Source organism: Emericellopsis cladophorae, assembly GCF_022114955.1.
Source record: "Emericellopsis cladophorae strain MUM 19.33 chromosome Unknown NODE_33_length_250951_cov_121_911845, whole genome shotgun sequence".
Classification (NCBI taxonomy): Eukaryota; Fungi; Ascomycota; class Sordariomycetes; order Hypocreales; family Bionectriaceae; genus Emericellopsis; species Emericellopsis cladophorae.
The window spans coordinates 182,535-209,656 of NW_026250958.1; the positions used below are offsets into that span (position 1 = coordinate 182,535).

A 27,122-nucleotide genomic window follows, 5' to 3' on the forward strand; every position below is an offset into this window, starting at 1 on the left:
AGCACCAAGAGTGTGATGGAAAGCAGTGAACCCCTGGAGATCGATCGTGTGCTTCCGTTTACAACACATGTACGTCTCAGTTGACTTCCATGGTGCCCCCATCTGTCCCCATCTGGTCGTCATATGTCATACGATACCGCATAGTTAGTGTCCGAAGAGACTGGATCCGCGGATCTCACAACGTCCTTCACCCGGGGAACTCCACGCATAATAGCGAGGAGATGCAAGATCTGTGAGAGTGGATGTCGCGTGGGTGTCTTATCGAGTTCATCGCATTGGAGCTGGTTGAGGAGAGGTCGTGCGATAAGACACGGCGAATCAAGATGCGGCGCCCACCCTGATAAGCGTTGCCGCGACGTGGGACGCCGGAGATGCATTTTTCTCGTCGAACTTCGTAGTCCTACTAATACGCTTCTTCCGGTCCTTCCCCACGAATACCTGTTATGGCGGAGAGATGCGTTCCTGGCTGCTGCTGAGGTTGCGGGTTTTGCGAAGAGCTAATTAATAAATACTGGTATGCACATATATCAGAGGATGTGTAGTCACCTACACAACCTGTTGCCTTGGCCCTTGTTTGCTGCGATCAGGTCTGACGCTGTAGGTGGAGCAGAAGTTGTAATCTCATTGTCAGCCCAATCGATTGATACTTTGAATATTGACACCAAATAACGAGGTCTATCACAGAATCATGAACCTCTGAAGCTTACATTCTCTATTGACTTCAACTGGGGGTTGCACAGCAAGCTACACAATGTGGCATGTTTCCACACTCTGATACAGGGTAGGTGCATTCATGCCTGAGCCGCAGCTCTGGGCTAAGCCAGATCCGGCCACCCCGCGGTTTTGCCGCGCTGATAACTCTTGGCCTTACCTTTGGCGGGACAGTGGGGGACAAAAAGAAACCAGCTATCCCAGGCACAATGTCGTATCCTATCTGTGCACTCTGCTCCCTAACACTAACTTAGATTGCACGGTAACAAGAAAATTCAAAAACCAAAAATCAGGGTAGTAAGCTTGTGGACAGTGCACGTTCGTTTACTCGCAAAGACTGTCTCATGGTCGTTCTCAACATTGAGTCATGGTACGTACTGGCCGACATAAATCCACCGCAACGCACACCCCTGCAAGATCCAGTCGCACCTGCTAACTGAGCTTAGGGAACTTTCCATCGTCATTCTCGAAAACCGTCACCTTGTGTGGCATGAACCACTAAAAACCGAATTTGATCGACCATAGCTCACCATCGCATTCCCCGAAACCACAGCCTGCCAACAGCCAATCTCGAGTCCGAGCCCAGCGCCAGTGAGACTCGATCTGAGCCAAGAGGCATGCGGCCCACCGTATCTAGCACGAATGATAACCAGACATCTGACGCCGTCAACATACGACTGACGCTGTGTCGCTTCCTGTTGCCCTGACGAAATCGCCGCAGACACAGGACCCCCAGACCAGCATGGACCGTGCCAGGAAGCGTACGAAACCCGAGGGCGTTGTGCGTCGCAGCAGGCTGACAAAAAGACAGGCGAACTGCGCAGCCTTAATGAACGCGCATGGAATGGCGAGCAGGGTGCGACCAATATGGCGATGCGTTTCGACCCTCGGCTGACCTTCAACTTCAGATCTGTTCGCCGTCAACAAGGCTCTCGACTCGTCCCTCAAGAAGAACACCGCCTTCATCAAGCGACTCCGAACTGCCGTAACCCCCGCGACCCTCGCAACTTTCTTGCAAGAGATTCGAGCGCTCAGCCTGCACAAGTACCTATCCGAAATTATCTCGGCATGCTACGAGGGCCTCTGCAAGCTCAAGTCGCCTGGTGAGGTGGACGCTGGCGTGGAAATCGTCAGTGCCCTCCACCAGCGCTTTGGGCCAGGCGAGTTCACAGAATACTTGGCCTGGCTCCTTGGCAAGGGCATGGCCACGCCAGACAAGAGCTTCCTCAAGTCTCTGCCGCAGGAGACTCGCGAGAAGGAAGAGAAGGAGCGGATCGGCCGCCAACGCGCGCTCCTGAGGGTCGTCACTGAACTATGGCTCGTGAGGGTTCTTCGGACCCTTGATGATGCCGCCAAGCCCGATGACGCCACGAAAGCTGTGGCCGGGAAGACAACAGAGATCAAGTCTCGTGGAGGAGCTAAACAGAATGATGGAACTGTCGAGCCGTTCCCCTTGGAAGTTCTCAAGGATCTGCTTGGCCATGACCGCGAACACGTCAACCTCCCGCTGCTGGTCATCTTTGTCAAGGCCTTCAGCTGGGATATTCTTGGGACCAAACCTGCTGGCGCTGATGGGAGGAAGACTGTAGAGGAGGATGGTGTGGCAAACGCAGCCCAGGACACCAGCGGGGACGCGTGCCCCATCGATGCTGGCGATGAAACTGATCAACCCTTCACACCGCCTGAGCTTCGAGAGCGGTTCAGGAACGTTCTGAAGAAGTATTTTGAAGACGTCAAGGCGCATGTCGTTCGTGATCAGAAGTCTGTGCATTCCCAGGCACGCCGCAATGCAGAAGCGTACGTCAAGTCCGGCGAGGTCTTTGAAGACCGCCAGTCCACCTACGAGAAACAGGTCAAGAGTCAAGAGCGCCTCGTGGCCAACGCCCAGGCTATCGCGGACGCGATTGGGGCAGAGATGCCGGACCTCAAAGTGTCTGACGACTCAATGGCCGCTACGAACAGCTCCATTGGCCTCGTCAAGACCGGCGACTATCTCTCCAGTGATGGCGCAGGAATCTGGGAAGATGAAGACGAGAGACGCTTCTACGAGAACCTAGTGGATCTGAAGGGCAAGGTCCCTGCCATGCTCCTCGAAGATGGAAAAAAGAAGAAGCCCGACTCGGAAGAGCAGGTTGGAAAGAAGATTGAAGCAAGCGACACGGCCGAGCCACCAAAGCCAGATGCCTCCGAGGACCAGTCGACAGCCATTGCCAACAAGACGATTGGCGCACAGGTGGATGCCCTGCTGACACGCTTGCCGGAGCTCACCAACAAGGATACCATCGACGAATTGGCTATTGACTTCTGCTTCCTCAACTCTAAGGCTTCCAGAAACCGACTAGTTAAGGCCTTGACCGAGGTGCCCAAGGGACGTACTGATCTACTACCGAACTGGGGTCGTCTCGTCGCCACGCTCGGACGGTACATGCCGGACATTCCCAAAGGCCTCGTTGATTACCTCGACGCCGAATTCCGCAGCTTGCAGCGCCGAAAGGAGAAGGACTTCCTTGGTCAAGTCCGCCTGAGCAACATTCGCTATCTTGCTGAGCTGACCAAGTTCGGTATCGTGCCGGAGCACGTCGTCTTCCACTGTCTGAAAGTCAGCCTGGACGACTTCTCCCGCATGAACATTGAGATCCTGTGCAACCTTATCGAAAACTGCGGTCGCTACCTTCTTCGCAACCCGGAGACCTCGCCTCGGATGGCCAGCTTCCTGGAAACACTGCAGCGCAAGAAGTCAGCTCATCACCTGGGCCAGCCCGAGCGTATGCTCATCGAGAACGCGGTGTACTATGTTGATCCGCCTGAACGGCAGGCCGTAGTTCACAAGGAGCGTACACCGATGGACACGTTTATTCGCAAGTTGATCTACATGGACATGACGAAGCGCAACTACAGCAAGATTCTGAAGCAGATTCGAAGACTGCACTGGGAGGAGGCTGAGGTGGTGCATATCATGGAAAAGGTCTTTTCCAAACCCGGCAAGATGAAGTATGGCAACATTCATCTACTTAGCATCCTCCTCGGCGCGCTGTACCGATACCACCCAGACTTTGTCGTCAAGGTCATCGATAACGTTATCGAGTCTATTACCTTCGGGCTTGAGCAGAACGACTTCCGCTTCTCCCAGCGCCGAATTGCCGAAGTAAAGTACCTCGGAGAGCTGTACAATTATCGCATGCTCGAACATCCAGTCATCTTCGATGCCATGTACAAAATCTTGACACTTGGTCATGGTAAGGATTTCTATCCTTGTAGCTGTTGAAGCCCGTTAACTAGTCGTAGGAGGAGCACCTATGCCAGGACGCTTCAACCACCTTGACCCGCCTGATGATTTCTTCCGCATTCGCCTGATCACAACCATACTCGAGACTTGTGGCATGTTCTTCAACCGAGGTGCAGCAGGCAAGAAGCTTGACTATTTCCTGTCGTTCTTCCAGTACTATATCTTCACGAAAGTGTCGATGCCGCTGGACATTGAGTTCAGCGTCCAAGACGTGTTTGCTTTAACACGTCCGCAATGGAAGCTCGCTGCCAACTTGGAAGATGCCGCCCAGGCCTTCCAGTTGGCCGTTGCCCAAGATCAGAAGGCGTCTGGTGTTGAGAAGGCCGCTGAGCCTGAACCAGATGAAGCCAGCAGTGGCGAGTCGTCCGACGACGGGATCGACGAGCTGGACCTGGAGGGCGAGGCCGATGATGATAGTGGTAGTGAAGAAGAGGACATTGAGGATGCTGAAGAGGACTCTGGTAAGGAGAGCAGTGTCGAGGACGACGACGACTTGGTCATGTCTCGTCAGCAACCGGAGGTGGACTCGGAGGACGAGGCCGAATTCGAGCGCGAGTATGCCAAGATGATGTCAGACAGCCTCGAATCCCGCAAATTTGAGCGGAAGCAGCTCTTCGACGTGCCTCTACCCGTCCGAGCCAAGAGTCGCGAAACGTCTGGGCTGTCGGCACACGGCGAGGCCGCACAGGAGCCTGCTCCAGCGCAAGCATCAGCCGCGGAGCACCCGCCCATCAACAAAATGGCTTTCGCCCTGCTCACGAAGAAGGGCAACCGACAACAGACCAAGACAATCGAGCTGCCTTCCGATTCTACCTTTGCGATTGCTATGAAGAACCAGCAGCAGGCTGAAAAGGAAGAGCAGCAGCGGATCAAGAGCCTGGTCTTGAACTATGATCTGAATCAAAGTGATGAGCCTGACTGTAGGTATCATCCCACCTTGGGGGAAGAAGCAGACTGACAAGAGGTGTAGCTCAAAGCGACCGGGAAAGGCCGTCGACCTTCCACCACAATCGTGTGGAGCAGCGCCCAAAGGACCGTGGACAGAGGGTTCGCAAGTTACAACTGAGCGATGTTGATTGGTAGAGTCTATCAACACGTTGAGATGTCTTGTTCACGAGGCACCTCTGTCATCTCAGGCATCGCAATCCTGGACAGGGGCGCCAGTGGCCACTCTGAACGTCCTGCCGCCCGATGCGCCACTCGCGATCCAGCTGCCGGAGCAGATTCCACGCCGAGGTCGCTTGAGGCGGACCGTCGGGCGTCTCTGAGCATGATCTGTGCAGCAAAAGACGGGATCAGCTACCTAGTCAGGGCTTGCACATCGTCGCGCCACTGTGCTTACCAGCGAAAGACTTGCTTTAAGCTAGGCGTGGCGGAGACGTGGTCTACCACTTGGAGACAATGGTCAGGTGTTTGAGGGTCATGGCTCAGTGAATCCTGACGCTGGGCTAGTTTGCTCAGCATCGGAAGACTCGGTCCACATGTTTTGAAGCTACAGGGCTTACGGATGCTTGTTCTGTGGCACCCATACCAATGATGGCTTCGGATGGTGGTCAATCGAACTTGTCGATAGATAGCCAGCACCGTCGTCAAGGCGTGAGATTTCCCTGGTGAATAGACGATACAACTCTATAATCTTTCATACGTCCTTGAAGCGTGCAGCCGCGCGGGCCGGTGGGCGTGTTGTGTGTTACGTGAGTGACTGATCTGATGTTGTCTGGCTCTCAACATCTCCACGGCTTTTCAACGCAAACCTCGACATTCTTCATTTACACTTCAGAATCACACAAAAATGGCGCTCGAGGAATCATGGCCCATTGGACAGGCAAGTCAAAGCCAGCACCTGCCGGTGCGCCATACTAATCTGCGAATGACTATAGATCGTCTTCACTGCCATTATGGGCCTTGCCATGCTAGTGGCATGTCTGGAATGGTTCCTATGGCTGGCTGCCTTTGTGTACTGTCTAGTCAAGGTGCATCGAAAATCGGAACATTGGTCGATCAACGTCCTATGCATCATTGTCGGTACTATGTTCACTCTCCTTAGGTGAGCGCAATCTCAAGGCAACAAGAAATGTCAACACTCACTGGGATATAGGGCCGTATTCCTGCCCATTATTGTCATCACACTGCCGCTACCCAATGCCACATCAAAGCACTGGCCACCCTTTCTGGTAGAGTTCCTGCAATGGTTTGCGTTTTGGTCGTTTGCCCTGCTCTTGACAGTCCCGTGGCTGTTTTGCGTGTACCAACTCGTCGCTCATCAACTTGGCCGCATCAAGCGGATGGAACAGGCTCTAGACGACAACTCAGCGCCAAAAGTGGTGGTTGTCATGCCTCGCTACAGGGAAGAGCCCGAAGTCCTGATCAAGGCTGTCAACTCGATCGTGGACTGCGATTACCCACTAACATGCATCCATGTCTTTCTGTCTTTTGATGTGGAAGAGGAGGATGAGTTCTATGTATGCACGGTTGAGAAGCTCGGCGGGTCCTTGACGATGGAGACGTACCCTCGAAGCATCGACGTCGTCTGCAGGGGGTCTCGCGTGGCCATCTCCCGATTCGCGCCCGGTGGAAAAAGGCAGTGTCAGAAGCTCACTTTCAAACTCATCGACGAGGTCTACGAGCAATATCTTAAGAGGAATGACAACCTCTTTATGGTCTTCATGGACTTTGATTGCATCCTTGACAAGGTGTGTCTGCAGAACTTTGTCTACAACATGGAGCTCAGCCCTGGCAATTCTAGAGATATGCTGGCAATGACTGGCGTCATCACTTAGACGACAAGGAAGCATAGTCTCAGCACCCTCTTGCAGGAAAATGAGTACGTCCACGGCCAGCTATTTGAGCGAACGGTGGAATCCGGCTGCGGCGCCGTCACCTGTCTGCCAGGCGCGTTGGCCATGCTGCGCTTCTCTGCGTTTCGTCGGATGGCCAAGTATTACTTTGCAGACAAGACCGACAGTGCGAAGACCTCTTTGACTTTGCAAAGTCTCATCTCGGGGAAGACCTGTGGCTGACCCATCTCTTCATCATTGGAGCCAAGAAGAGGTACCAGATACAGATGTGCAAATCGGCGTTCTGCAAGACAGAGGCTGTCCAGACCGTCCGATCCCTGGTCAAACAGCGACGCCCATGGTTTATGGGTTTCGTCACCAACGAGGTCTGCATGCTAACGGATTGGCGTGTGGAAAAGGTATCCCATCCTCATCCTCGTGCGTTTCATGCAGAACACCATCCGGGCGACGGCGCTACTGTTCCTCGCCATAGTTGTGGCACTCGCGTCGACGGCGAAGCAGGTGGACGATCTACCGGTCAGCTTCATGGCCATAGCTCTGGGCTTGAACTAGATGCTCATGCTTTACTTTGGGATCAAGCTTCGCCGGTGGAAGATGCTGCTGTATCCACTCATGTTTGTGGTGAACCCCTTTTCCAACTGGTACTACATGGTGCACGGCATATTCACCGCAGGCCGGCGAACGTGGGATGGCCCTCGTGCGGATGCAGCCGCAGCTGACGACCACACGACAGCTCGTGAGGCTATCGAGCAAGCCGAACTGCAAGGAGACGATCTGAGCCTCATACCGGAGACTTTCAAACCTGCATACGAGGCACAGAAGGCGAGATCGCAGGCTGTTAAGGTCCCAAATAGATGGCCTTCTGCGGGAGAAAAGCCGACTGTGTCCGCCCAAGGCTGTCGAAGGCAAGTTCTCCGCGCGACACAAGACAGCAGCTGGTACATATGCGCATCCGGACGAAACGGACAGTTCAGTGGGAACCATGGCCTCCTCGCGAGATTCACTCGACAGAGGCTGTTGCGTAGCACCCAGTGACCACCTCATTTACATACCCCCAGACATGGAAGAATGTATGGGCGAGGAGGACAGGCGCAAATACGCCAGTGCGCAACGCCCTCAGCAAGTGAAGCGTGGCGCGGGATCTGAGCGTGGAGAACCACCTCGCCAAGGTTCGCGTCTAGGATGAAGATGATCGACCGGCGGAAAGTTCAGAAGCTGGGACTTAGTCATGCGTGTGTCATTCGTGTGCCTCCACCGCCAACGCGTTGTCTGATGGCTTGCGGTGAGCAGGTCAGGGATGGGGCCTATGAGGAATCGTTGACTAAGAGTAGGACTTTTCGAGGCAGGGCAGAGGTAGAACAAAAAAGATTGACCCGGTGAGGTGGAGATTCTTCTGGGTTTCTCGGAAATCATGGTCGTCATGACGTTGGGCCATTGCTGTGGTTCAGGATGGCCTAGTTGTTGCTCTTGAAGTGTTGTTCTGGGAGTTCGGTCATTGACGTGCGTTTATCGCGATAGACGATCTCTTATCTTATCGTACAGTCTGAAAGAAAAGGCCCCTCCGAGTTGTCGAGGGGAGTAAAAGCGAGCAATTCAGCCAGGATGAGTCCAAAGAATCCATGAGCTAATTGTTACCTCAGTCATTGCTCTGATGGCCATCCTCCATTGTCTTGGTCTCTACTACTCGTACCATAAGTGAAAAGCTGTGCTTGACGATGCATGCTTGCTTCATGTTGCTGTCGCGTCGATCACGTCAAGCATCGTCCAGCAACTTCTGGAAGACTCCAACGCGCTTACGGAGGGGCAAAGGAGTACCTGCTCCGCTGTGCTGACGTGGGCGCACGGGGAGGTACCCTGGGCTGCAGTGCCCCGCAGTCCCGGGCCTTCCTGCCTGTGTGCCAGTGACTTTAGCTGCCCCGCGACACGACACGACCCGCGCTACAATGGGCGGGTGGACAAAAAAAAAGGGTGAAGCGCTCTGTACGCAGGTAGGACCAGCGCCTGATTGGAATTTTTTTCGCTACCCAATTGAACGCTTCAGGTTCCACTTTGCGATTCCCTACCTTTCATTACCTTATCCTGTGTCCTGCTCTCCGACCTGCAAATCTTCCAAGCAACATTATACCCCCCAAAAACAAAGAGATTGACCCTTTCGAACTCGCCCTTTTTAACGAGTCGACAGACATTCTGTGTATACTGAGGAGACGAACATTTCGCAACCGCAATCATGAGTGTCGTGGGTAAGTAATTGATACACTCCCTTCCAGCCAGATCAACCCAGCACACCGACCACTGGTGGTGATCTTGGTGCCCCTCATCGCATACTTTTGCGCCAACAACTCAAAACGAACACCTTGGCTGACGAACTGTCTGCGCACAGGTGTTGATTTCGGTACCCTCAAGACGACTATTGCCGTCGCGAGGAACCGTGGTGTCGATGTGGTACGTTACTGTCGCCCTTTTGTCCATCCTTCCGCCGTCCTTGTCCTCGTTCTCGCCCGAACAACGAAGCCTGCGTCTGTCGACACCCCACCACGCCAATTTGAGCCCAACGGCGTCCGATCAGTCTCTGGCAGCGACATCGCGTGGCGTATACGTGGAAAGGACGAGGAGGGGGGAATCTTGATATTTTGCTTGTGGCGGACATTTGGCTGACTGGTTTCTCTCCTGCAGATTGCCAATGAAGTTTCTAACCGCTCCACCCCGTAAGTGTTCTCGCAGCAGCAACCACCCCAGAGACAAGAAATGTATGAGCACTGAGACTGACATTGGCTTAGGTCGATGGTTGGCTTCGGCCCCAAGTCCCGTTATCTCGGCGAGACGGCTAAGACCCAAGAAGTGACGAACCTTAAGAACACCATCAACTCCATCAAGCGTCTCATCGGCCGTTCTTACAACGACCCCGACATTGCGGTCGAGCAGCAATACATCACAGCCCAGCTTTGCGATGTAAACGGTCAGGTTGGTGCCGAGGTCAACTACCTGGGCAAGAAGGAGAAGTTCTCCGCCACCCAGCTTGTTGCCATGTACTTCAGCAAGATCAAGCAGACCACAGCCACCGAGCTCAAGTTGCCAGTTCAGGAGCTCTGCATCAGCGTGCCGCCCTGGTTCACCGACGTCCAGCGTCGCGCAATCCTCGATGCCGCTGAGATCGCCGGCCTCAGGGTTCTCCGCCTGATCAACGACAACACCGCTGCTGCTCTCGGCTGGGGTATCACCAAGCTCGACTTGCCCGCCCCCGAGGAGCAGGGCCGCCGCATCTGCATTATCGACATTGGCCACAGCGACTACACTGCCTCCATTGTTGAGTTCAAGAAGGGTGAGCTTGCTGTCAAGTCGACAGCCTGGGACCGCAACTTTGGTGGTCGCGACTTCGACAAGGCTCTCGTCGACCACCTGGCCAAGGAGTTCAAGGGCAAGTACAACATTGACATCACCACCCACGGCCGTGCCATGGCTCGTGTCATTGCCGCCGCCGAGAAGACCAAGAAGGTTCTGTCTGCCAACCAGCAGGCTCCCGTCAACATCGAGTCCCTCATGAACGACGTCGATGTCAACACCATGATCACAAGGCAGGAGCTTGAGGCCTTCATCGAGCCTCTTCTGAACCGTGCCCACATTCCCCTCGAGGCTGCTCTGGCCCAGGCTAAGCTCACCAAGGACGACGTTGACACCATCGAGATTGTTGGTGGTGGTTCCCGTGTTCCCGCCCTCAAGGAGCGCATCCAGGCTTTCTTCGGCAAGCCCCTTTCCTTCACAATGAACGCCGACGAGGCTGTCGCCCGTGGCTGCGCCTTCAGCTGCGCCATCCTCTCCCCAGTCTTCCGCGTCCGCGACTTTGCTGTTCAGGACATTGTCAGCTACCCTATCGAGTTCGCCTGGGAGAAGGCCCCCGATATTCCCGACGAGGACACCAGCCTTACTGTCTTCAACAGGGGCAACGTCCTTCCCTCCACAAAGATCCTCACTTTCTACCGCAAACAGCCGTTCGACCTCGAGGCGAGGTACGCCAAGCCTGATGAGCTGCCCGGCAAGACCAACCCCTGGATCGGCCGCTTCTCCGTCAAGGGCGTCAAGGCCGATGGCGCTGAGGACTTCATGATCTGCAAGCTCAAGGCTCGTGTCAACATCCACGGTGTCCTGAACGTGGAGACTGGCTACTATGTCGAGGACCAGGAAGTCGAGGAGGAGGTGAAGGAGGGTGCTGAGGGCGAAGAGAAGAGCCCCGACGTGAGTACATTGCAACCCAGTAACATGGCACCAGCTGACAGATTGCAGGCCATGGACACAGATGGCTCCAAGAAGACTCGCAAGGTCAAGAAGCAAGTCCGCAAGGGTGACCTGCCCATCTCGGCAGGCACTGCCTCGCTAGACGACGCCACCAAGTCCGGTCTCTCGGAGAAGGAGAACGCCATGGTCATGGAGGACAAGCTGGTCGCCGACACTGACGAGAAGAAGAACGAGCTTGAGGCGTACATCTATGACCTTCGCGCTAAGTTGGACGAGCAATATGCCGAGTTTGCCAGCGAGGAGGAGAAGTCGAAAATCAAGGAGAACCTCGAGAAGGCTGAGGTGAGCATTTCCACCCTTCGCATCACCTGAGACGCGCGTAAACTAACAATGTGACAGGACTGGCTGTACGAGGATGGTGAGGATGCGTCCAAGGGCGTCTACATTGCCAAGATGGACGAGATCCGCGCCATGGCCGGCCCCATTGTGCAGCGCCACTTTGAGAAGGTCGAGGCTGATCGTCAGCGCATCGAAGCCGAGCAGGCCGCTAAGAAGGCCGCGGAGGAGGAGGCGCGCAAGGCAGCAGAGGCGGAGAAGGCTGCCGCGGCCGAGGCAGAGAAGCCTCAGGATGCTGAGATGAAGGACGCCGAGGCGCCCCAACCCGAGACCGAGGAGGCCGGTGACCCCAAATAGAGTGGTTCCAAGAGACGATCCAGCAACTTCTCTGGCCCTCGATACGGTGCCGGAGGAGAAGAAATCGAGATTTTCTGCGACGGTGACCGAGGTAACTAGCGATGACGAGTGAAAATGATGACAATCTCGTTGGTTCGGGTCATTTGGATCTAACGACGTTGATGACATGAAGGGAGTTGGCTCGGCAGGACAGGGAAACCGGACAGAGGACGAGAGGCCTTTCCGGAAGTGCAATTATGATAATGGACATGCGCCTCACGTTAGAACGCCGTACACAAAATAGTTAGACGACATACAACTTGTGTTCTTCATCTCTATTCACTCATCCATATCCACCTGACTAGCTGACTACCACGTACGTCCACGGAGAGTGATGGTGAATAAAAGTCGAATTATCAGACTAGAAAGATGCAATGATCCCCCTTTTCGTTCCTCATATCCTTCCTGATTTTTGGCCGTCCTTCCTTCACCAGGAATTAAATATCGAACAGAGGCTTGAGCTTGATGATCAGCTGCCACTCGTCGTTGCTCACGTCCTTGCGGTAGAACTCCTTCAGAGTATCGATGCTCTTGCGCGAGATGAGACTGTACAGCTGGTCAGTCTCCTCCAGGTGACGGCCGTACGTGGGCTGGTTGCTGCCCATTTCAATTTTGACGGCGACCGAGGGCTGACCCTTTTTGCAGACGGGGATCTGCTTGTGGTCACGCTCGATGGAGGTACTGTTGTCTGTTGTTAGCCACGGCTTTGACACAAGCAGCGCGAGGGTCTAAAGAACTTACACTCTGCCGATGCTCACAATCTCCTTGCCGTTCGCAGTGTGCTTGACGGCGGCGATGGGGGTGTTGATCTTCAGCTGGCCCTCGATGACGTCTACACCAACAACGATGGGGGTTGTCTTGTTGAAGACAGCAACAGTCCTCAAAACGCAGGGGAACACGGCCAGCATCTTGGACTCCTCCTTCTTACGAGCAAGCTGGTCGTCCATGTGCTTGGTGAAGGCGTCGAACAAGTGGTAGATGATGTCGGCCTGGAAGACCTTGATGCCCTGGTCCTCAGCGTACGCCATGGCCTCCTTGTCGACCTTGACGTCGAAGCAGAGCATGACGGCGTAGTCGGGGCTCTTCTCCAGCATGACACCGGTCTGCATGATGTCACGCTTGTACACGGGGCCGATGCCGACGTTGGCGACGGGAATCTTGCACTCCTTCAAGAAGTCGAGCAAAGCCTCCAGGGAGCCCAGCGTGGAGGCCTGGACAGAGACACCGCGACCGGACTTCTCAACACGACTGAGAAGCTGAGCAAGATCGGCCTCGACCTCTTCCTCAATGTCCTCCTCGTCATCGTCGGGGCCGACGACCATCAGCCTCGAGCCGGCGATGGCACCCTCGAGGCCGGGGGCGCTGATCTTGACACCAAGAGCAGCCTTGACCTCCTTGTTGTGCACGTATTGTGACTTGAGACGTAGTTCTTTGAGAGGTGCCGGCGTGAGAAGCGCCCTGATGTTTGTCTTGATAGCGCCTTCGGTACCGCAGATGACGATGCGGTCGCCTTCGCGCAGGATACCGTTGGACAGGATGACATCAATGGTCATACCGAAACCTTCAATAGCCTTGACCTCGAGGACGGTGGCCTGGACCTCGGACAAGTACATGAGCGACGACGTCATGCGCTCCTGGGTCAGGTGGAGAATGAGCTTGAGCATGTCGGGCACACCCTCACCCGTGTGGGCAGAGGTGGGCACCAGGGAAACGTTGTTCTTCAGCGACGGGTTCTCGTAGAAGAGGAACGAGTTGAAACCCATCTCGGCAAACTCGAGCTTGGTCTTCTCGAGACGTGTCTGGAACTCGTTGTGGACGGCCTTGCTCTGCATGGCCAGTGACTCCTCGAAGCCGTTATTGTCAATCTTCTTCCATCCGTAGAGACGATCAACCTTGTTCAGCGCGACAATGAAGGGAGTCTTGCGGTCCTTGAGGAGCTGGATCGACTCCCTGGTCTGGGGCTCGAGACCGTGCATGATGTCGACAACCAGGATGGCAATGTTGCAAAGGGATGAGCCACGAGAACGCAAGTTGGAGAAAGACTCGTGACCGGGTGTGTCGATGACCAAGAGACCGGGGACCTTGAACTCGAAACTGTTGTCTTTGTTGACGACGGCCGTCTTTTGACGGATGGCGTCCACGGGGAAGTACGTAGCACCGATTTGCTGCGTGATACCACCGGCTTCGCCCTCCTGGACGTTAGTCTGGCGGACCTTGTCGAGGAGCTTGGTCTTTCCTGTATCGACGTGACCAAGAATACAGCAAATGGGTGAGCGCAGGTTGTCCTTTGACCGGGCAGCCAAGGCAGCCTGGTGAGCCTTCTCACGACGCTCTGCCGCCTCCTTCTTGCGCTGTGCCTCGGCAGCACGAGCCGCTGAGATGCGCTCCTCGTCTTCCGAGTCCTCGCTGTCGTCTTCGCTATCGTCTTCATTGTCATCTTCTTCCTCGCCATCCTTCTTGACACCACCGTTGGCCTTGGCAACTTCATCCCCTGACTCGGCGTCCCAGCTGTCCTTGACGTCGTCGTCTGAAGCAGCTGCCGCTTCCCAGTCATCTTCAATGTCGCTCTCTGCAGCCTTCTTTTCGGCGGCGGCCTTGGCCTCGGCCTCAGCCTTGGCGCGAGCAGCCTTCTCTTCAGCCTCCTTGAGCTCCTGCTCGGCCTTTGCGCGTGCGCGCTCGGCAGCCTCGGCGAGGGCCTTCTCCTCATCGAGCTAGAAATTGTTAGTCAAGTGCCAACCAGTCAAAGATCGAAATATTCGTACCTTTTGCTGGGTTTTGCTCTTCTTGACCTTGGTCTCAGCGGCCTTCTTCGCCTTCTTCGCCTCCTTGTCGGCTTCGTCCGAGGGTCCAATCTGGATACCGGCCTCGATCATCTGCTGCAGCTTCCTCTCATTGCGGAGCTTTTCTTCCTTCTGGGCCTTTGTCATGAACTTGCCCTCTTTCTTGAGCTGCTCAATCTTCTCCTTCTCCTTTTGCTTCTTCAGGGCCTTGGCCTCCTCCCTGCGCTTGATCTCCTCCTCCTCGAGGCGATCCAGCTCGGCGGCACGGGCTGCGGCTTCGGCCTTGCGCTTCTCCTCGGCCTCGCGCTTGAGACGCATCTCCTCTTGCTGCTTCTGGATCATAGCCAGATGAGCGGGGATCTTCTTCTTCTTGCCGCCAGTCTCCGCCGCGGGAGCCGCTTCAGGGGTAGGGGATGGAGCCTCCTCCTTTTGTACAGGCGCAGCAGCCTCGGGAGCCTTAGCAGCACCAGGCGTCTTCTTCTTGGCAGCCTGGGGAGCTCGTTAGCTTGGGAACGCATTCTATAGTACCGCTTGCAAGGTCCAGCATACCTGCTCCTTCTTACGCTGCTTCTCACGCTCCTTCTTGAGCTTCTCCTTCTCCGCCTTGGTCAGGACACGGTTCGTCTCGGCGCCATTGTCGTCGCCATCAGCCGCCGGGGCACCACCCTTCTTCTGCTGGGCCTGTTTTCCCTTGCCGCCCTTGCCCTTCTTATCTGGCAGGGCAAATTCGTCGTCCGCGTTGGCCTCCTGAGCCGTTTGCACGTGCGAGAGGTCTGGCTCCCCTGTAGTCTCCGCCTGCTCCTCCTCGGGAAGACCCTTCTGCTTGCGCCTCTCCTTGCGCTTGCGCAACATGGCCATCAGACCACCTCCGGCCTCGTCGTCTTCGTCCTCGGCGCCGTCAACGTTGGCATCCGCCGCATCGGCAGGCTGCTCGGCGGCCGGGGTGATGGACTCGCCCAGCTCAGCCTCCCAGTCATCGTTGCCCTTCTTGTTACCCTTCTTCTTGGGAGCCATGATGGCGGTTTGTCTCGAGTCTCACGAAAGTGGGACGGCGTGTGGGTGTTTTATATACCCTTTTGATTCCAATGCTACGGCAGCGGGAATCCAGTTGAGTCCGTGAGGATGGATTGCAAGCACGTTCGTTTGTGCAGGGCGGACTTTTTCGCGGGTTGACGTTGTCGTTGGTAAACGGGTCGCATGCAGTTCAGCACGGCTTGAAAATATCGGGTGGCAAATCCAGCGCGAGAGGTAGAGGTTGTTGGAGTGAAGGTGGAAAGCGAGACGACATGCTCTGGTCACGTCGACTTCTTCTGGTGGTCTTGCGGAGCTCGAATCCGACGGGGATGCTCCTCCGGAGGGCGTCTGTAGAAGTGAAGCCAAAGTGGGTTGGCACCTTTTTGTCTCGACAGCGGTCGTCGATCCAGGCTAGATAGAAATTGATTCGACGTCCCCAACCTGGTGGTGGTGGTGGTGGGTGGAGGGATTCCAGTCACCGTTAGTCCAGTCCCTCAGTCACTGCACCATAACCAAGACAGGCGGGGCCCATGGAGGGGCATTTTTAGTGACGCACCGCTATTAGTTAGTGCCCAGGTGCAAACCAAGAGTAAATTGTCCCTACGATAACACCACGTCCTGTGCCACGTACTACTAGTCCAGCTGTTTGATCACTCGGTATTACGAAGAATTGACTGCACCTGTATTTTTGTCCTGCGAGTCACAAGCGGCTTTTGTGGTGGTGTTTCTCTTGTCCACAAATCGATGTTCAAGGGCATTTTTACCGAGTCACAGCTGCTAATTACGTCATTGGTCGCTTGGGCAAAACCCTATTGTCATATAACGGAAGGACCAATCCAGCGACAACCTAAACACCCCTGAACCCCTTTTCTAATCAACTGAGTTTGGCCTCGGCCACACTATCAACACAATCGGTGGGCATTCCGGCACCAATTTGACCTGTGCTCACGGATTTGGAAATTGAGGCGACACAGGTGCTCCTCGTATGTCGGATTTTTCTGAATACCTTCGCCCACACAACTAGATATATACAGAGGAGTGTGCACTCACCATCGATTCCTCCTCTCTGTCACACTGCTGAAGTCAGAACGAATGCCAGGACCTTATATCCCAGTTTGTAGTATTCCTCCGCTCGTGTTTCTTCTGCAACAGAACTGAAGCCCTGGGTATACCTCCTTCCCTCGATTCCATCCAGGCAGCGACAGAAGGACAGGAAGCTGTTTTTCGTGACCTCTTCCAATCGTCTTGATCTCAGACAATCCTCGAGCAGGAAGCCGTTGACATGTAACGCAGGCGGTTCGCCACCCGCAGAATGATGCTTCTCCGGGCTCCTGTGTGCCTGGCCTGGGTCGTCCCCTCGACATAATTGCTGCACCAACTGTAGGTATCGACACAGTTCGATACTCAGCAATCGAAAGTGATGAAGGCATCCATCGACGGACACCCCAAAGATGTCAGAGTAGCCATCAACACTGGTGCGTAAAACACCGTACGTCTCGCCCTGAGACTGGCATGACGTTCTTTGCCATATTGGCCGACAATCAGCTCGCACGAATCGGCGTATTGAGTTATGCATAGTACCTTCGAATAGGGTGACAAAGTCTTTTCTCTCCCACTCTTTTGATGTCCATAGGCCAGAGACGGATCCGTTGAGGTCCGAGACAAGAGTGATGGGCCATGATTCACTCTCTGTTGATGCTCCCACCTGAATCATATGGGCGCCTGGCCGGAGGGTTTCTTCGCCACGCAACAGTTCCATAACCTGCCTCTCTGGACGACTTTGATAATCGAGCTCATGTAACGAATGAGATTGCGTCAGAGCCATGAGCTTGTTGTCGGCTATGGTCATGCTCACAGCTGGAGACTGCAACTGAAATGTCTTGACAGCTCGAAGTTTCTTCGTGTGGGGGTCGAGCACCACGCGACACAGTACCGACCCGGCGCAATAGATAAAACCTTGATCATCAGGCACGATGGAAGTCACTGGACCACCGAGGCCTTTCAGTCTGTGACGCACGGCATGCTCCAGTGTCCTTGGCGAGTCCCAGGATGCGTCCTTAATCCGGATAGCGCTCACATGAACAATGGCAACGCGTGCATACGCCGTTCCCACTGCAATGTAGGGAAATACCTGCCCGTCTTTCTCATACACCCACTCGGTCAGTGAGAGGATCTTGTCTCCTGGCTGATCAAATGAGGAGAGGGTCCCTTCTTCCTTGTCAGGCCCAATAGGCTTTGATATGGGAAGCCCCGTATCGGGATCGACCAGCGCCAAATCGATTCCTTCGTTTGTCTGCAGAGCAACGACGAGGCAGTTCCAACTATGAGAGTATATGATGCGAGTTGGCGTATGAGAAAGCGGGATGACACGCGGCACAGGCGCCGCATGGGACTCCATGTCAGCGAGATATAGCTTCGTGCCTCCAGCAAGAAGAAACAACGGCGACGCAGGCGTCATCGGAGGAAAAGCAACGGCGACGGAGTGCACCGGCGGAGCAGCCAGAGACAGGTCTCCCGCGTTCGTCGGCCATACAATGTCTTTGCAGTGACCGATCTCATCCGGCTCGGAGGTCGTGCTCAGTCGCACCAGCCTGTCCTCGCAGGCTATGAAGGAGATTCCCCGTTGCCACTGGGTATCAGAAGGCGGGAAGACTTGTACTGAGCTCAAGCCCACCCTTTCTGAAACACAACTCAAGCGCAAAGTCGGGTCAACTGACAACGTCAATGTCAACAAGCGACCACAACGAGTACCTGCAACCAAGCAGACATCCTTTCCTGCGGCATTGCCCAATACTTCGATGCTCGTCAAAGACTCCAGACTTTCATGACCATTTTCGATTGTCTGCTCCTTTGCAAGCTCCCCCTGGAGCGTGTATATTGTCAGCACTGGGCCACTCTGTGGCGATGTTGCTACAACCACACAAGCCTGCTCAGCGATAGATAGTAACGCCATGCAGCTCACATCGCCTCCAACGCGCCACGAAGACTTGTGAGCGACGTGCATTTGGTCAATCTGCAGAATGTGCAAAGCTGTTCCGTCTTCATCTTGTGCTGAAACGGCCACAAGATCGGTCATGAAGCATCCATTCTGAGCCACCACGTGTGGGGCTTTGAGAACGTCCTTGAAAGCATGTTTGGAACTCTGAGAGCCAGTGACAAGTGACACAAAGCCTTCAGAGATTTGAACAATCATCCCTGACGGTAGCTGACCAGCGCAAAATGTGCGCGAGGAACAGTCAAAGGAGGCACCGCTGCCTGTCTCATCCAGAATCTCGTCGTACTGATCAGGAATATAGAGCAGCTTCGTCGAGTCGGGGAGAGCCGCAAGCGCCCAGACACCGTTGTAACCTTTGCGACCGTTGTCAGCAAATATCCAGGCTTGCCGGATTGGTTCCTCAATGTCAACTTCAATACCGATCCTCGCTCTAAGTCCGTAACGAGACTCAACTATCGCACCATCTTTGCCTCGCCCGGATGCAAAGAACAATCTGTCCTTGATCTGCTTCTGGGATGAGTTGGGTGTCGAAGTGTTATGTGCATCCCATTTCGTCGCCAAAGTCGTGCTGGTCACGTCAACGACGGGCGTCCAGCTGGGAAGACGTGACTTCAGCTCGGGAGCTCCCCGCGGCTTAATCTCCCATATCCCGCCCTGGCCTGACTCCCCCCCGATGAACAAGAGGTCGGAATTTCCATACACTACGTCAGAGCACAGGCAGCGCGCGCTCACACCGAGAAATTCTTCAATGTGGAAGACGGGTAACATGGGCGACTCCCTTATGTCAACCTCCATCTGCAACAAAAGACCATCCTCTCTCAGAAGGTGTATGACATCTATCGAAGAGTTTTCCAGGTATTCCTTCCTGCGGAATGGACGAGACCAGTCCGTCCACAAAGGGCGGTTCTTCCCGTGATGGCAATCTGACGGTGCATGCGGTGGGAAGTCGAGGAGCTCCATAGAGGCGCTGGGTGACGGCCCTTGCACTAGGACGAGGTAGTCCTGATACAGAGCGCAGAAGACATGGCCCCATAATAGTGGTATGACCATGAGAGGTATTTCACCTTGTGGTCCCTTGAGCATCTGGGCTCGTGGGATTAGGTTCTGTGGGTCGCTGAACACCCTGACATATTCGGTCGCGCCATCCCAATCCCAGGTCATGAACTTTGGTCGGTGTTTCACATCTCGCCCTCGATGGCTCACAATAGCGAGCAGAATCGTCTGTGTGCCGTGTGGTTTCGGAGGGTGGAGGAACTGCAAATCCAATACAGTGTGAAGTGGCTGCATGACCACGCCATCCACAGCGTGGGATAGATGGCCGGTTTTTGAGTACTCGTTGTTCATCACTGACCAAGGGTTGACTTTGAGAACAATAAGGGGTCCCTGGAAGGATGACAAGGCGATGTACTCTGAGCGGGGATCGACCGATAGGTAGTGGCCAAAGTAAGGATCACTCGTGTGGTCAAGGGGAAGTTCGATCTCGCACACCGAGAGCTCCTTCCGGCCGTGTTCTATCATCGCCAAACAAACTTGACCGGTGGCAAACGTAAGCACAAGCAATTGTGGTGGCAGACATTGGCTAGTGGCATCGCGGCCTAGAATCTCTTCAATGCTGCTCGAAACCGCGGCACGTTCTTCGTCTGCTCTCTCATCGTAGGCACCTAGTACTGCCGCATTTCTGATCCGAGTGTACGGGTTGCTGTATCTGCAGATCTCTCGAGTGAGGCTGGCATCTTGAAGCTCACAGATGACGATTTGGTGATCCTATAAACGTCAGCCAAGCCACCACATAGTCCTGCTTTTCGCACGTCATGACCATTGTACTCACGCCGATGAATGCAATATCATTGTGCTTGTTTGATCTCAGGCGCACTGGGAGAATCTTGTTGACATTGGGGCTGTCGAATACCGTCGTGGACAGGAGACCGCATCGAGATTGTGTTGAAGTTTTTATGGACTCTGGTCGGCAAGGCTCAGCTGATGTGTCGAGGGCATCATGGGAGTTGACCATCTCAAGGACCCATTGTCCGTTTCTGAGGACATTCGTCCTGATGAGCGACATGGTGGCCCGTTCAAAGGTACTCAGCGTTGAGAAAAGGCCAAGCTTGTCAGATTGCACATTTTAAATGTATTGGCGTAGCCTGATTAGCAAATATGTCTCTTTGTGGCACGCCCCTGCGTTGGCTCTGATATGAAGCTCAGTCGGCGTCTTTGCTACAGTGCGTGAGGCAGTGGCGTGTTGGGCGGGGCGGCATTTGGAGTTGGCAAGACCGCGAGACGCACAGTAGAGTCGCGTCCACGAGAGTCGTTGGGTAAAGTCTTGAGTCGCTCGTTGTGCCTTCAGGTGGCCCGCGTAGACGTCTCAATGGTAGAGACGAACGATCGCGCGGGTTTTCATCGCTCAACAGACTTTACTTTGATTTCAGCCTAAGCAAGCGCGGCCATCAGTTAAATCAGCAGACGAATAATTGCTCTGAGAATAAGTGACAAGTACGTAGTAACAATACCTACTTCAGTCGCGCCGCGCGGAATGAAATGCAGAGTTCAGTGGGCAAATTCACGTTAGTGCCTGCCAGATTAGGCAATCAGCTTCGTTTGACGACATGACGTTGCTTCCCAAAGACCATTGACATCGAGGTTGCAGCAACGAAGGAGCAGGCCTCAAACACTCGTAGCTTGCAATTCCTTGTCGAGACGCAACTTTTCTCATTCAATTTCGGTCACTGTTCAGCTACATACCAATGTCCGCGCGGCTATCGTAGCATTGCTTGAGCTGAACCCGCGCGACCGCGGTTCGATACGATCCATGGCACAATGTGACGAGAAAGTCGCCCTGCGCAGTGGCTTGTCTTCAACGAGCAAGTCTCCCGAACCCTGCGATCCCATACTCTTCGAGAAAGAAGATCGAATTAGAGAAGCCTATACATGGCGCGATGCCGACAAGTTAAGGGCATTGGCCCAGTCGAAGGGAGGCTTGCTCAAGGACGAATTGCGCCAGCAGGCTTGTACGTGTTCCATGCCCTCCGATACCATGATCCGACCGCGTGTTGTGCTAACACGGACTGTAGGGCCGATACTCATGGGACTATCTGGTCTAGGAAACGCAGAAGAGAAGCATGATCGCATCAGTAGCGAATGGGAAACCCTCCCATCTCACAGGGACGAGAGCCAGGTCGAACTTGACGTGAATCGCTCGTTCGTGTACTATCCACATGGTGAGGCTGTACAGTCAATTTTCACTCAAGTTTCGGCGTTCTAATGTCTTTAGACTTGTCAGACCGCGAGCTCGATCGAAGGAAAACCGAGCTATCAGCGCTGATCACTCAAGTCCTGCGAGAGAACCCCTACCTCTGCTACTTCCAGGGCTACCACGACATATGCCAAGTCATACTCCTCGTCCTCAGTCCAGAGCTTCGCGCGCCTGTTGTCGCACGCCTATCTGTCCTGCGAATACGCGACTTCATGCTGCCCTCGCTTGCCCCGACTACAGCCCAGCTACGACTACTCCCAGACATACTATCGGTCGCGGACCCGAAATTATGGCGACACCTCCTCGGTGTTGAGCCTTTCTATGCGCTCTCAGGGACATTAACTATGTTTGCCCACAACATCGAGGCCTATTCAGACATTGCACGGCTTTTCGATGTCTTCTTGGCCAGAGAACCCGTCTTTAGCATATACATGTTTGCCCAGATCGTATTAGACAGGCGAGACGAAATCTTCGAGATAGACGAACCAGACATGCTCCATGTCATCTTGGGCAAGGTGCCGCCTCGGATGGATCTCGATACCCTCATTGTCGAATCAGCTTCGCTCCTCGAGCGATATCCCCCCGAGAAATTACGCGCGTGGCGTGGAATTTCTAGGTCCAGCTCTCTGAAAACTGTGCGCCGTGTCGAAGATTGCGCAAAACAGACTTTGGCAGACGGCCAACACTTCTTTGAAGCGCAAGCGACAGAGCTGCACAGGGCAGAGATGAGGGACAGGGTCAAGGCGACACTCTGGGCATATAGGAAGCCAGCACGGACTGTCGGTGCAGCGTTGGCGTTTGGGATATTGGCCATGTATCTCCGGCGGAACCCAGGCATTGTACATCAAATCGTAGGACTATTCATGCGATGAACATCAATATCAATAATACGAGGAACGATAGACGGCCGGATTCCCGGTCGAAATGTATCATTTCAAGAGACCTCAGATGCTAAGATTTAATCGTGGCATTGCTGCAGGTACAGGTGGTCCTTCCTCTTGAGCCGCTTCAATATGCAACAAGCGGGGTATGTGCATCAATCCGTGATATCTACAATTGCTCATGAGATTCACCTCACCTTCAATTTGGTTGGACCAAAACGCCATGTACATGCGGCCTCTATGAAGAACGCTCAGATGTCAAGATAAACCCTATGACTCTTCTTGATAAGGTTTCTTAAGACCTTCGAAATGCTGTTGCTGCTCCTCCGCCAATTTCCCATTAACGTCGCTTATGATGGTGGAAATCAAGGAATAGTTGTTGTATAGAAAGCGACTGCTCTTATGCTTGTCACTTGCAAACGCTTGGGCTTGCCGGGAAAGAAAAGTCTCTACTTCGCCTCTCAGACGCCGTATGCTTGAGACAACGGGCTCGTCGTCTCCGGCCTCGGTGCTGAGCGCAAGGAAGCCCTGGAGCAGTTGGCCGAATCGCTGAGTAACCACATGAGGAGCTGCCGATAGCTTTGGATCAGCCGCAGACTTGGTTGGCTTGGAAGGCATGGCGATGGTAAGCTGACGCACAGACTCGCAGTGCTTGTCCATGATGACCTGCAACCGCGGCCATAGCAGCATGTTGGTCCCGTTCACATACCCTTCTACGGCAGGCACCTTTCTGCGCTGAAGCTCAAAAGCAAACTGCTGGTTCAGGCGGATGCACAACAAGAGACCCAGCGCATCATAAGTCTCGCTCACAAGCGTCTTTGACAATGCTTTGCCAAGCTCGAACGTCGGCTCAAAGATGTAATTGAAGTTCTTGGCGATGTGCGAGTAGGTCAATGCAGGAGAGAAGAAGGTTGCGAGGAAGGTGTACTCTGCAGTGGCGTTATCGATCAGCGCCAGGTTGAAGTTGCGAAAGGGCACTTCGAGGTAATGTGTCGACTGATCCTCATCCACAAGGTACGACGTCAGTGCATTCTGATTCCTTGTTCGGAGTATGTCTATTCGCCTTCCCAGGTTGAAGGCATCGTGTGGTGGGCCAGCTGTGCGAGAGCCAGACAGGACGGTGGCTTTCCGTGTCGTGTCTTCTTGTCCCAGCACGTCGTTCCTATCGAGAACATGCAATCGGACTTTGGCGAGGGCCCTTTCGTATCGACCAAACTGGTTGGCATAGTACCATCGCATAGTATTCATGTATGCCAAGGCAATTTCTTCTGCCAGCTTGTTGTGGTGCTTGTGCAGGAATGTGTAAAGATCTTTGAATTTCAGGAAATTCTGCTGTTGCACAATTTGCGCGTTGATGCTCGGTGACCGCAGGGCCTTGATTTGGGCCACGAGGAAATCGCGTATCCTCTCAATTGCCTATGTTGTCAGCACAGAGCTCAATCGTCCACAGCAAATCATCATACCTTGGCAGTGAGCTTCTCGAGGAGCGGACCCAGATCATCAGAAGCCTTTTTTTGCTGTGATGTCCTTTTCTGGTTGGCAGCTGAGCGGCGATCGATTTCATTGAGCATTCTTGCCCATGTCTCGTCAATATGCCCTTCTGAAATCTTGGAGATAATGTCGGGCGATATGCTAAGCTCCTCCACCAAAGGCCCCAGCGCTTTCTCCACGGCTTTGCGATTGTCAAGTCGTCTGGTCAAGGCCGATGATCGCTTTTGCAAGGATTCGATATCTGCAGAGACTGTCGCCAGATCATTGCGAAAACTTGTGAGATTGGCTTCAACAGAGCCAAGAACATCGTCGCATGCAACGATAGACCGATGCAGGTCGTCGAATTTGCCTTGTTGTTGCTCGTCTACGTCCCATTAGCCACATTGCCTCTTACATCACCGTTGTACACGCACATGACACTATCTCTGGGGGTTTTCGCGACGACTCCAATGTGGTTTCGCGTGCTTCTGCCTCTGCCAATTTCTTCAAAGACAGTCCATCAAAGTCTGGTTCCATTTGAAGATCGTCGTCTCTTATAAAGTTGCCGAGAGGAGCTCCAGACAGAACGGCGTCTTCATCGGTATCTGGGCTCAGGAGCTTCTCAAGGATCTCCACCGGATTCGGTCCATCGTATATAGTAGAGGCCTGTCTTAGGCCTGAGCCGTTGGGTCGTTTGCCTGCGCCTAGGAGGGACGTCGTCGAATCGTTCGAGGCGAGGGACAGAGAAGAGCTGCGTGGCGACTGGCCAGGGCGTTGTGATGTAACATAGGGACTCAGGGCGCTCGAGGTACGTCTAGGCAGTGGTGAATAAGATCGGTTCGCGGATTGCGGTGTCGATGTCCCCGACACGTTGGCCTGGCTGCCAGCGAGGCGATCGAGCCACATGGCGCAGTTAGGCTGCCTCAATGTCAATCGCAGACGACTATGTTAGTCTGGATTTGATTCGCATTGTCGAGCAGTCTGCTGTGTGTGATATCCGTCGGCAATTGATTAATCAATCGTATCAGCAAAGCTGTTGGGTTCAGACTTAGAGGGAGCGAGCTGACTTCAGATTGTCGCGCCAGGTGTGGTTGGGCTCGGCGCATAGCACGGCTGTGATGTGATTGGTCAAAGCTCTCGGTGAGACCGGTCAGCTACATCGAATCTTGCCTGACAAGCTCCGATATTGAGTTCACTTCTTCACTTCTCTACGCAAGAAATGGTAAAAGTGATATATAAAATATAACTCGCATACGATATATGTGCGCTCCGCTCAGCATATTTCGGCCTTGCTCAACCGAAAGAAATCGTCGCCAAAGCAATTGAAAAGGCATGGCTAGTACGTACTGAGCACTTCATTGACTGCTCGGCTGTACTTGTAAGAACGTACGTGCTTGGTGACTGGTCATTGGGCAGGCGGCGTGACGCAATAACAAAGCACTAAATGTTGAAACTCCATGTAGCGGCTCTGGACTGGCACTCGACAACTCGGGGAAATGAGTCAACGGCGACTTCCTCTCTTTCACGTCAAGCAGTGGCGAGAAAGGGTGAAGAGCAAGTTGTCTACCCAGGATGGAAGGGGAAGTCCAGTTTGTTAAGGCCCAATCACACGCAGGTGAGATAATTAGAAAAAATCACAGGGAAGGCTTGACCTGTAATTACACAGGCGCTGCGTGAGCTGTTGCCCCTCCACGACCTACCACCACTGAACTTGCAGAGTGACTTGTGAATGCACCGTACCCTAGTGCCAACTACAAGTATACCTGCCCGCGCCACCTTTGTCGCCCACCCCTCTCTTGGACGATTTCTCTCAACCCTCTTTTTCTTCCTCCCCCCTCCTCCCTCTATCCTCGAACAACCCTCGAAGTCTCTTCAACAATCCCCATTCATCTCCCTCTCTTCTTCTTTTTGTCGACGAGCCCGCTCTACGCGCAAACTATTCACAATGGCTGCTGAGGAGGTAAGTCAAACAATTTTACGACGCTGCCTTGCAGGATCCTCTCGTTGCCGACTCTCGTTTCGCGCCCGTCCTGCGATGCGATGCGCTATGCTGTGCTCTGCTGTGCTGTGGCTGGACACAAGTCTCCCACCCCGCATCCTGGCCTTGTGCCCCACGACAACAATCAAATTCCAACTCGATTGAAGCCTACCTCGATCCGAAAACATGCTTAATCGCTTTTCGGCACTTTTTCGACCAAGGGAGTCACGGCTTCTGCGTGCAGGATTTTCTGCCAGAGCACATGTGACCTCCGATTCCGAATGTCCAGCACAGCAGGGCAGACATCAGCAGCAGCGCAACTGCATACAGAACTTCCATCAACCTCGGAATCGACGGCACAAACATTGATTAGTAGAGAATCCCGTACTAATGCATTATTCATAGCATGATCTCGAGTTTGACTCCGCCGATGCCGGCGCGTCTTTGACCTATCCTATGCAGTGCTCTGCTCTGCGTAAGAACGGTTTCGTCGTCATCAAGGGCCGTCCCTGCAAGATTGTCGACATGTCTACCTCCAAGACTGGCAAGCACGGTCACGCCAAGGTCCACCTTGTCGCCATCGACATCTTCACCTCCAAGAAGTACGAGGATCTGTCCCCCTCCACCCACAACATGGACGTTCCCAACGTCTCCCGCAGGGAGTACCAGCTCGTAGGTTGGCCTTTCTCCGCCACGCGGTTCAAAGCTAAAATAATTAGCTTGACATCTCCGACGATGGCTTCCTGTCCCTGATGACCGATGACGGTGACACCAAGGACGACGTCAAGGTTCCCGACGGCGAAGTTGGTGACCGCATCAACAAGCTCTTCAAGGAGGAGGAGAAGGACGTCAGTAAGTTAAAAACGCAGTCCGTTTTTTGGATATGTCTAACACAGGTTGCAGATGTTGTCATTTTGACCGCCATGGGCGAGCAGGCCTGCATGGACGCCAAAGAGGCTCCCCGCGGTTAAACAAACAAAATATGACCCTTGCGCGC

The 27,122-nt window shown here is 54.0% G+C and overlaps 7 protein-coding genes across 7 annotated transcripts; 4 read left to right on the forward strand and 3 right to left on the reverse strand.

Annotated features, from left to right (window-relative positions):
- Positions 1 to 1,453: 1,453 nt before the first annotated feature.
- J7T54_007281 (chitin synthase D) lies at positions 1,454 to 7,830 on the forward strand (the record flags this gene model as incomplete). Its single annotated transcript, XM_051507569.1, has 9 exons — positions 1,454 to 1,472; positions 1,620 to 3,947; positions 4,015 to 4,917; positions 4,968 to 5,044; positions 5,878 to 6,044; positions 6,096 to 6,765; positions 6,963 to 7,048; positions 7,194 to 7,311; positions 7,375 to 7,830. The coding sequence occupies 9 exons, from the start codon at positions 1,454 to 1,456 to the stop codon at positions 7,828 to 7,830; spliced, it is 4,824 nt and encodes a 1,607-aa protein (XP_051361288.1).
- A 1,192-nt stretch (positions 7,831 to 9,022) lies between these two features.
- Positions 9,023 to 11,718, forward strand: J7T54_007282 (Heat shock protein-like protein; the record flags this gene model as incomplete). The annotated part of the gene is made up of 6 exons (XM_051507570.1): positions 9,023 to 9,035; positions 9,176 to 9,237; positions 9,469 to 9,500; positions 9,573 to 11,025; positions 11,074 to 11,367; positions 11,425 to 11,718. The coding sequence occupies 6 exons, from the start codon at positions 9,023 to 9,025 to the stop codon at positions 11,716 to 11,718; spliced, it is 2,148 nt and encodes a 715-aa protein (XP_051361289.1).
- A 476-nt stretch (positions 11,719 to 12,194) lies between these two features.
- On the reverse strand, positions 12,195 to 15,551 carry J7T54_007283 (translation initiation factor 5B; the record flags this gene model as incomplete). The annotated part of the gene is made up of 4 exons (XM_051507572.1): positions 12,195 to 12,438; positions 12,499 to 14,468; positions 14,520 to 15,026; positions 15,087 to 15,551. The coding sequence occupies 4 exons, from the start codon at positions 15,549 to 15,551 to the stop codon at positions 12,195 to 12,197; spliced, it is 3,186 nt and encodes a 1,061-aa protein (XP_051361290.1).
- Positions 15,552 to 17,531: 1,980 nt separating this feature from the next.
- Positions 17,532 to 20,608, reverse strand: J7T54_007284 (uncharacterized protein; the record flags this gene model as incomplete). The annotated part of the gene is made up of 6 exons (XM_051507573.1): positions 17,532 to 17,549; positions 17,629 to 18,180; positions 18,346 to 18,414; positions 18,514 to 18,899; positions 19,008 to 20,310; positions 20,375 to 20,608. The coding sequence occupies 6 exons, from the start codon at positions 20,606 to 20,608 to the stop codon at positions 17,532 to 17,534; spliced, it is 2,562 nt and encodes an 853-aa protein (XP_051361291.1).
- Positions 20,609 to 21,352: 744 nt separating this feature from the next.
- Positions 21,353 to 22,668, forward strand: J7T54_007285 (GTPase-activating gyp10; the record flags this gene model as incomplete). Its single annotated transcript, XM_051507574.1, has 3 exons — positions 21,353 to 21,551; positions 21,615 to 21,761; positions 21,815 to 22,668. 3 exons carry the CDS (start codon positions 21,353 to 21,355, stop codon positions 22,666 to 22,668), a joined length of 1,200 nt encoding a protein of 399 aa, XP_051361292.1.
- A 279-nt stretch (positions 22,669 to 22,947) lies between these two features.
- J7T54_007286 (Vacuolar protein sorting-associated protein-like protein) lies at positions 22,948 to 25,053 on the reverse strand (the record flags this gene model as incomplete). The annotated part of the gene is made up of 3 exons (XM_051507575.1): positions 22,948 to 24,093; positions 24,141 to 24,532; positions 24,582 to 25,053. The coding sequence occupies 3 exons, from the start codon at positions 25,051 to 25,053 to the stop codon at positions 22,948 to 22,950; spliced, it is 2,010 nt and encodes a 669-aa protein (XP_051361293.1).
- A 1,039-nt stretch (positions 25,054 to 26,092) lies between these two features.
- Positions 26,093 to 27,096, forward strand: J7T54_007287 (Translation elongation factor; the record flags this gene model as incomplete). Its single annotated transcript, XM_051507576.1, has 4 exons — positions 26,093 to 26,107; positions 26,531 to 26,797; positions 26,845 to 26,977; positions 27,029 to 27,096. 4 exons carry the CDS (start codon positions 26,093 to 26,095, stop codon positions 27,094 to 27,096), a joined length of 483 nt encoding a protein of 160 aa, XP_051361294.1.
- Positions 27,097 to 27,122: the final 26 nt, after the last annotated feature.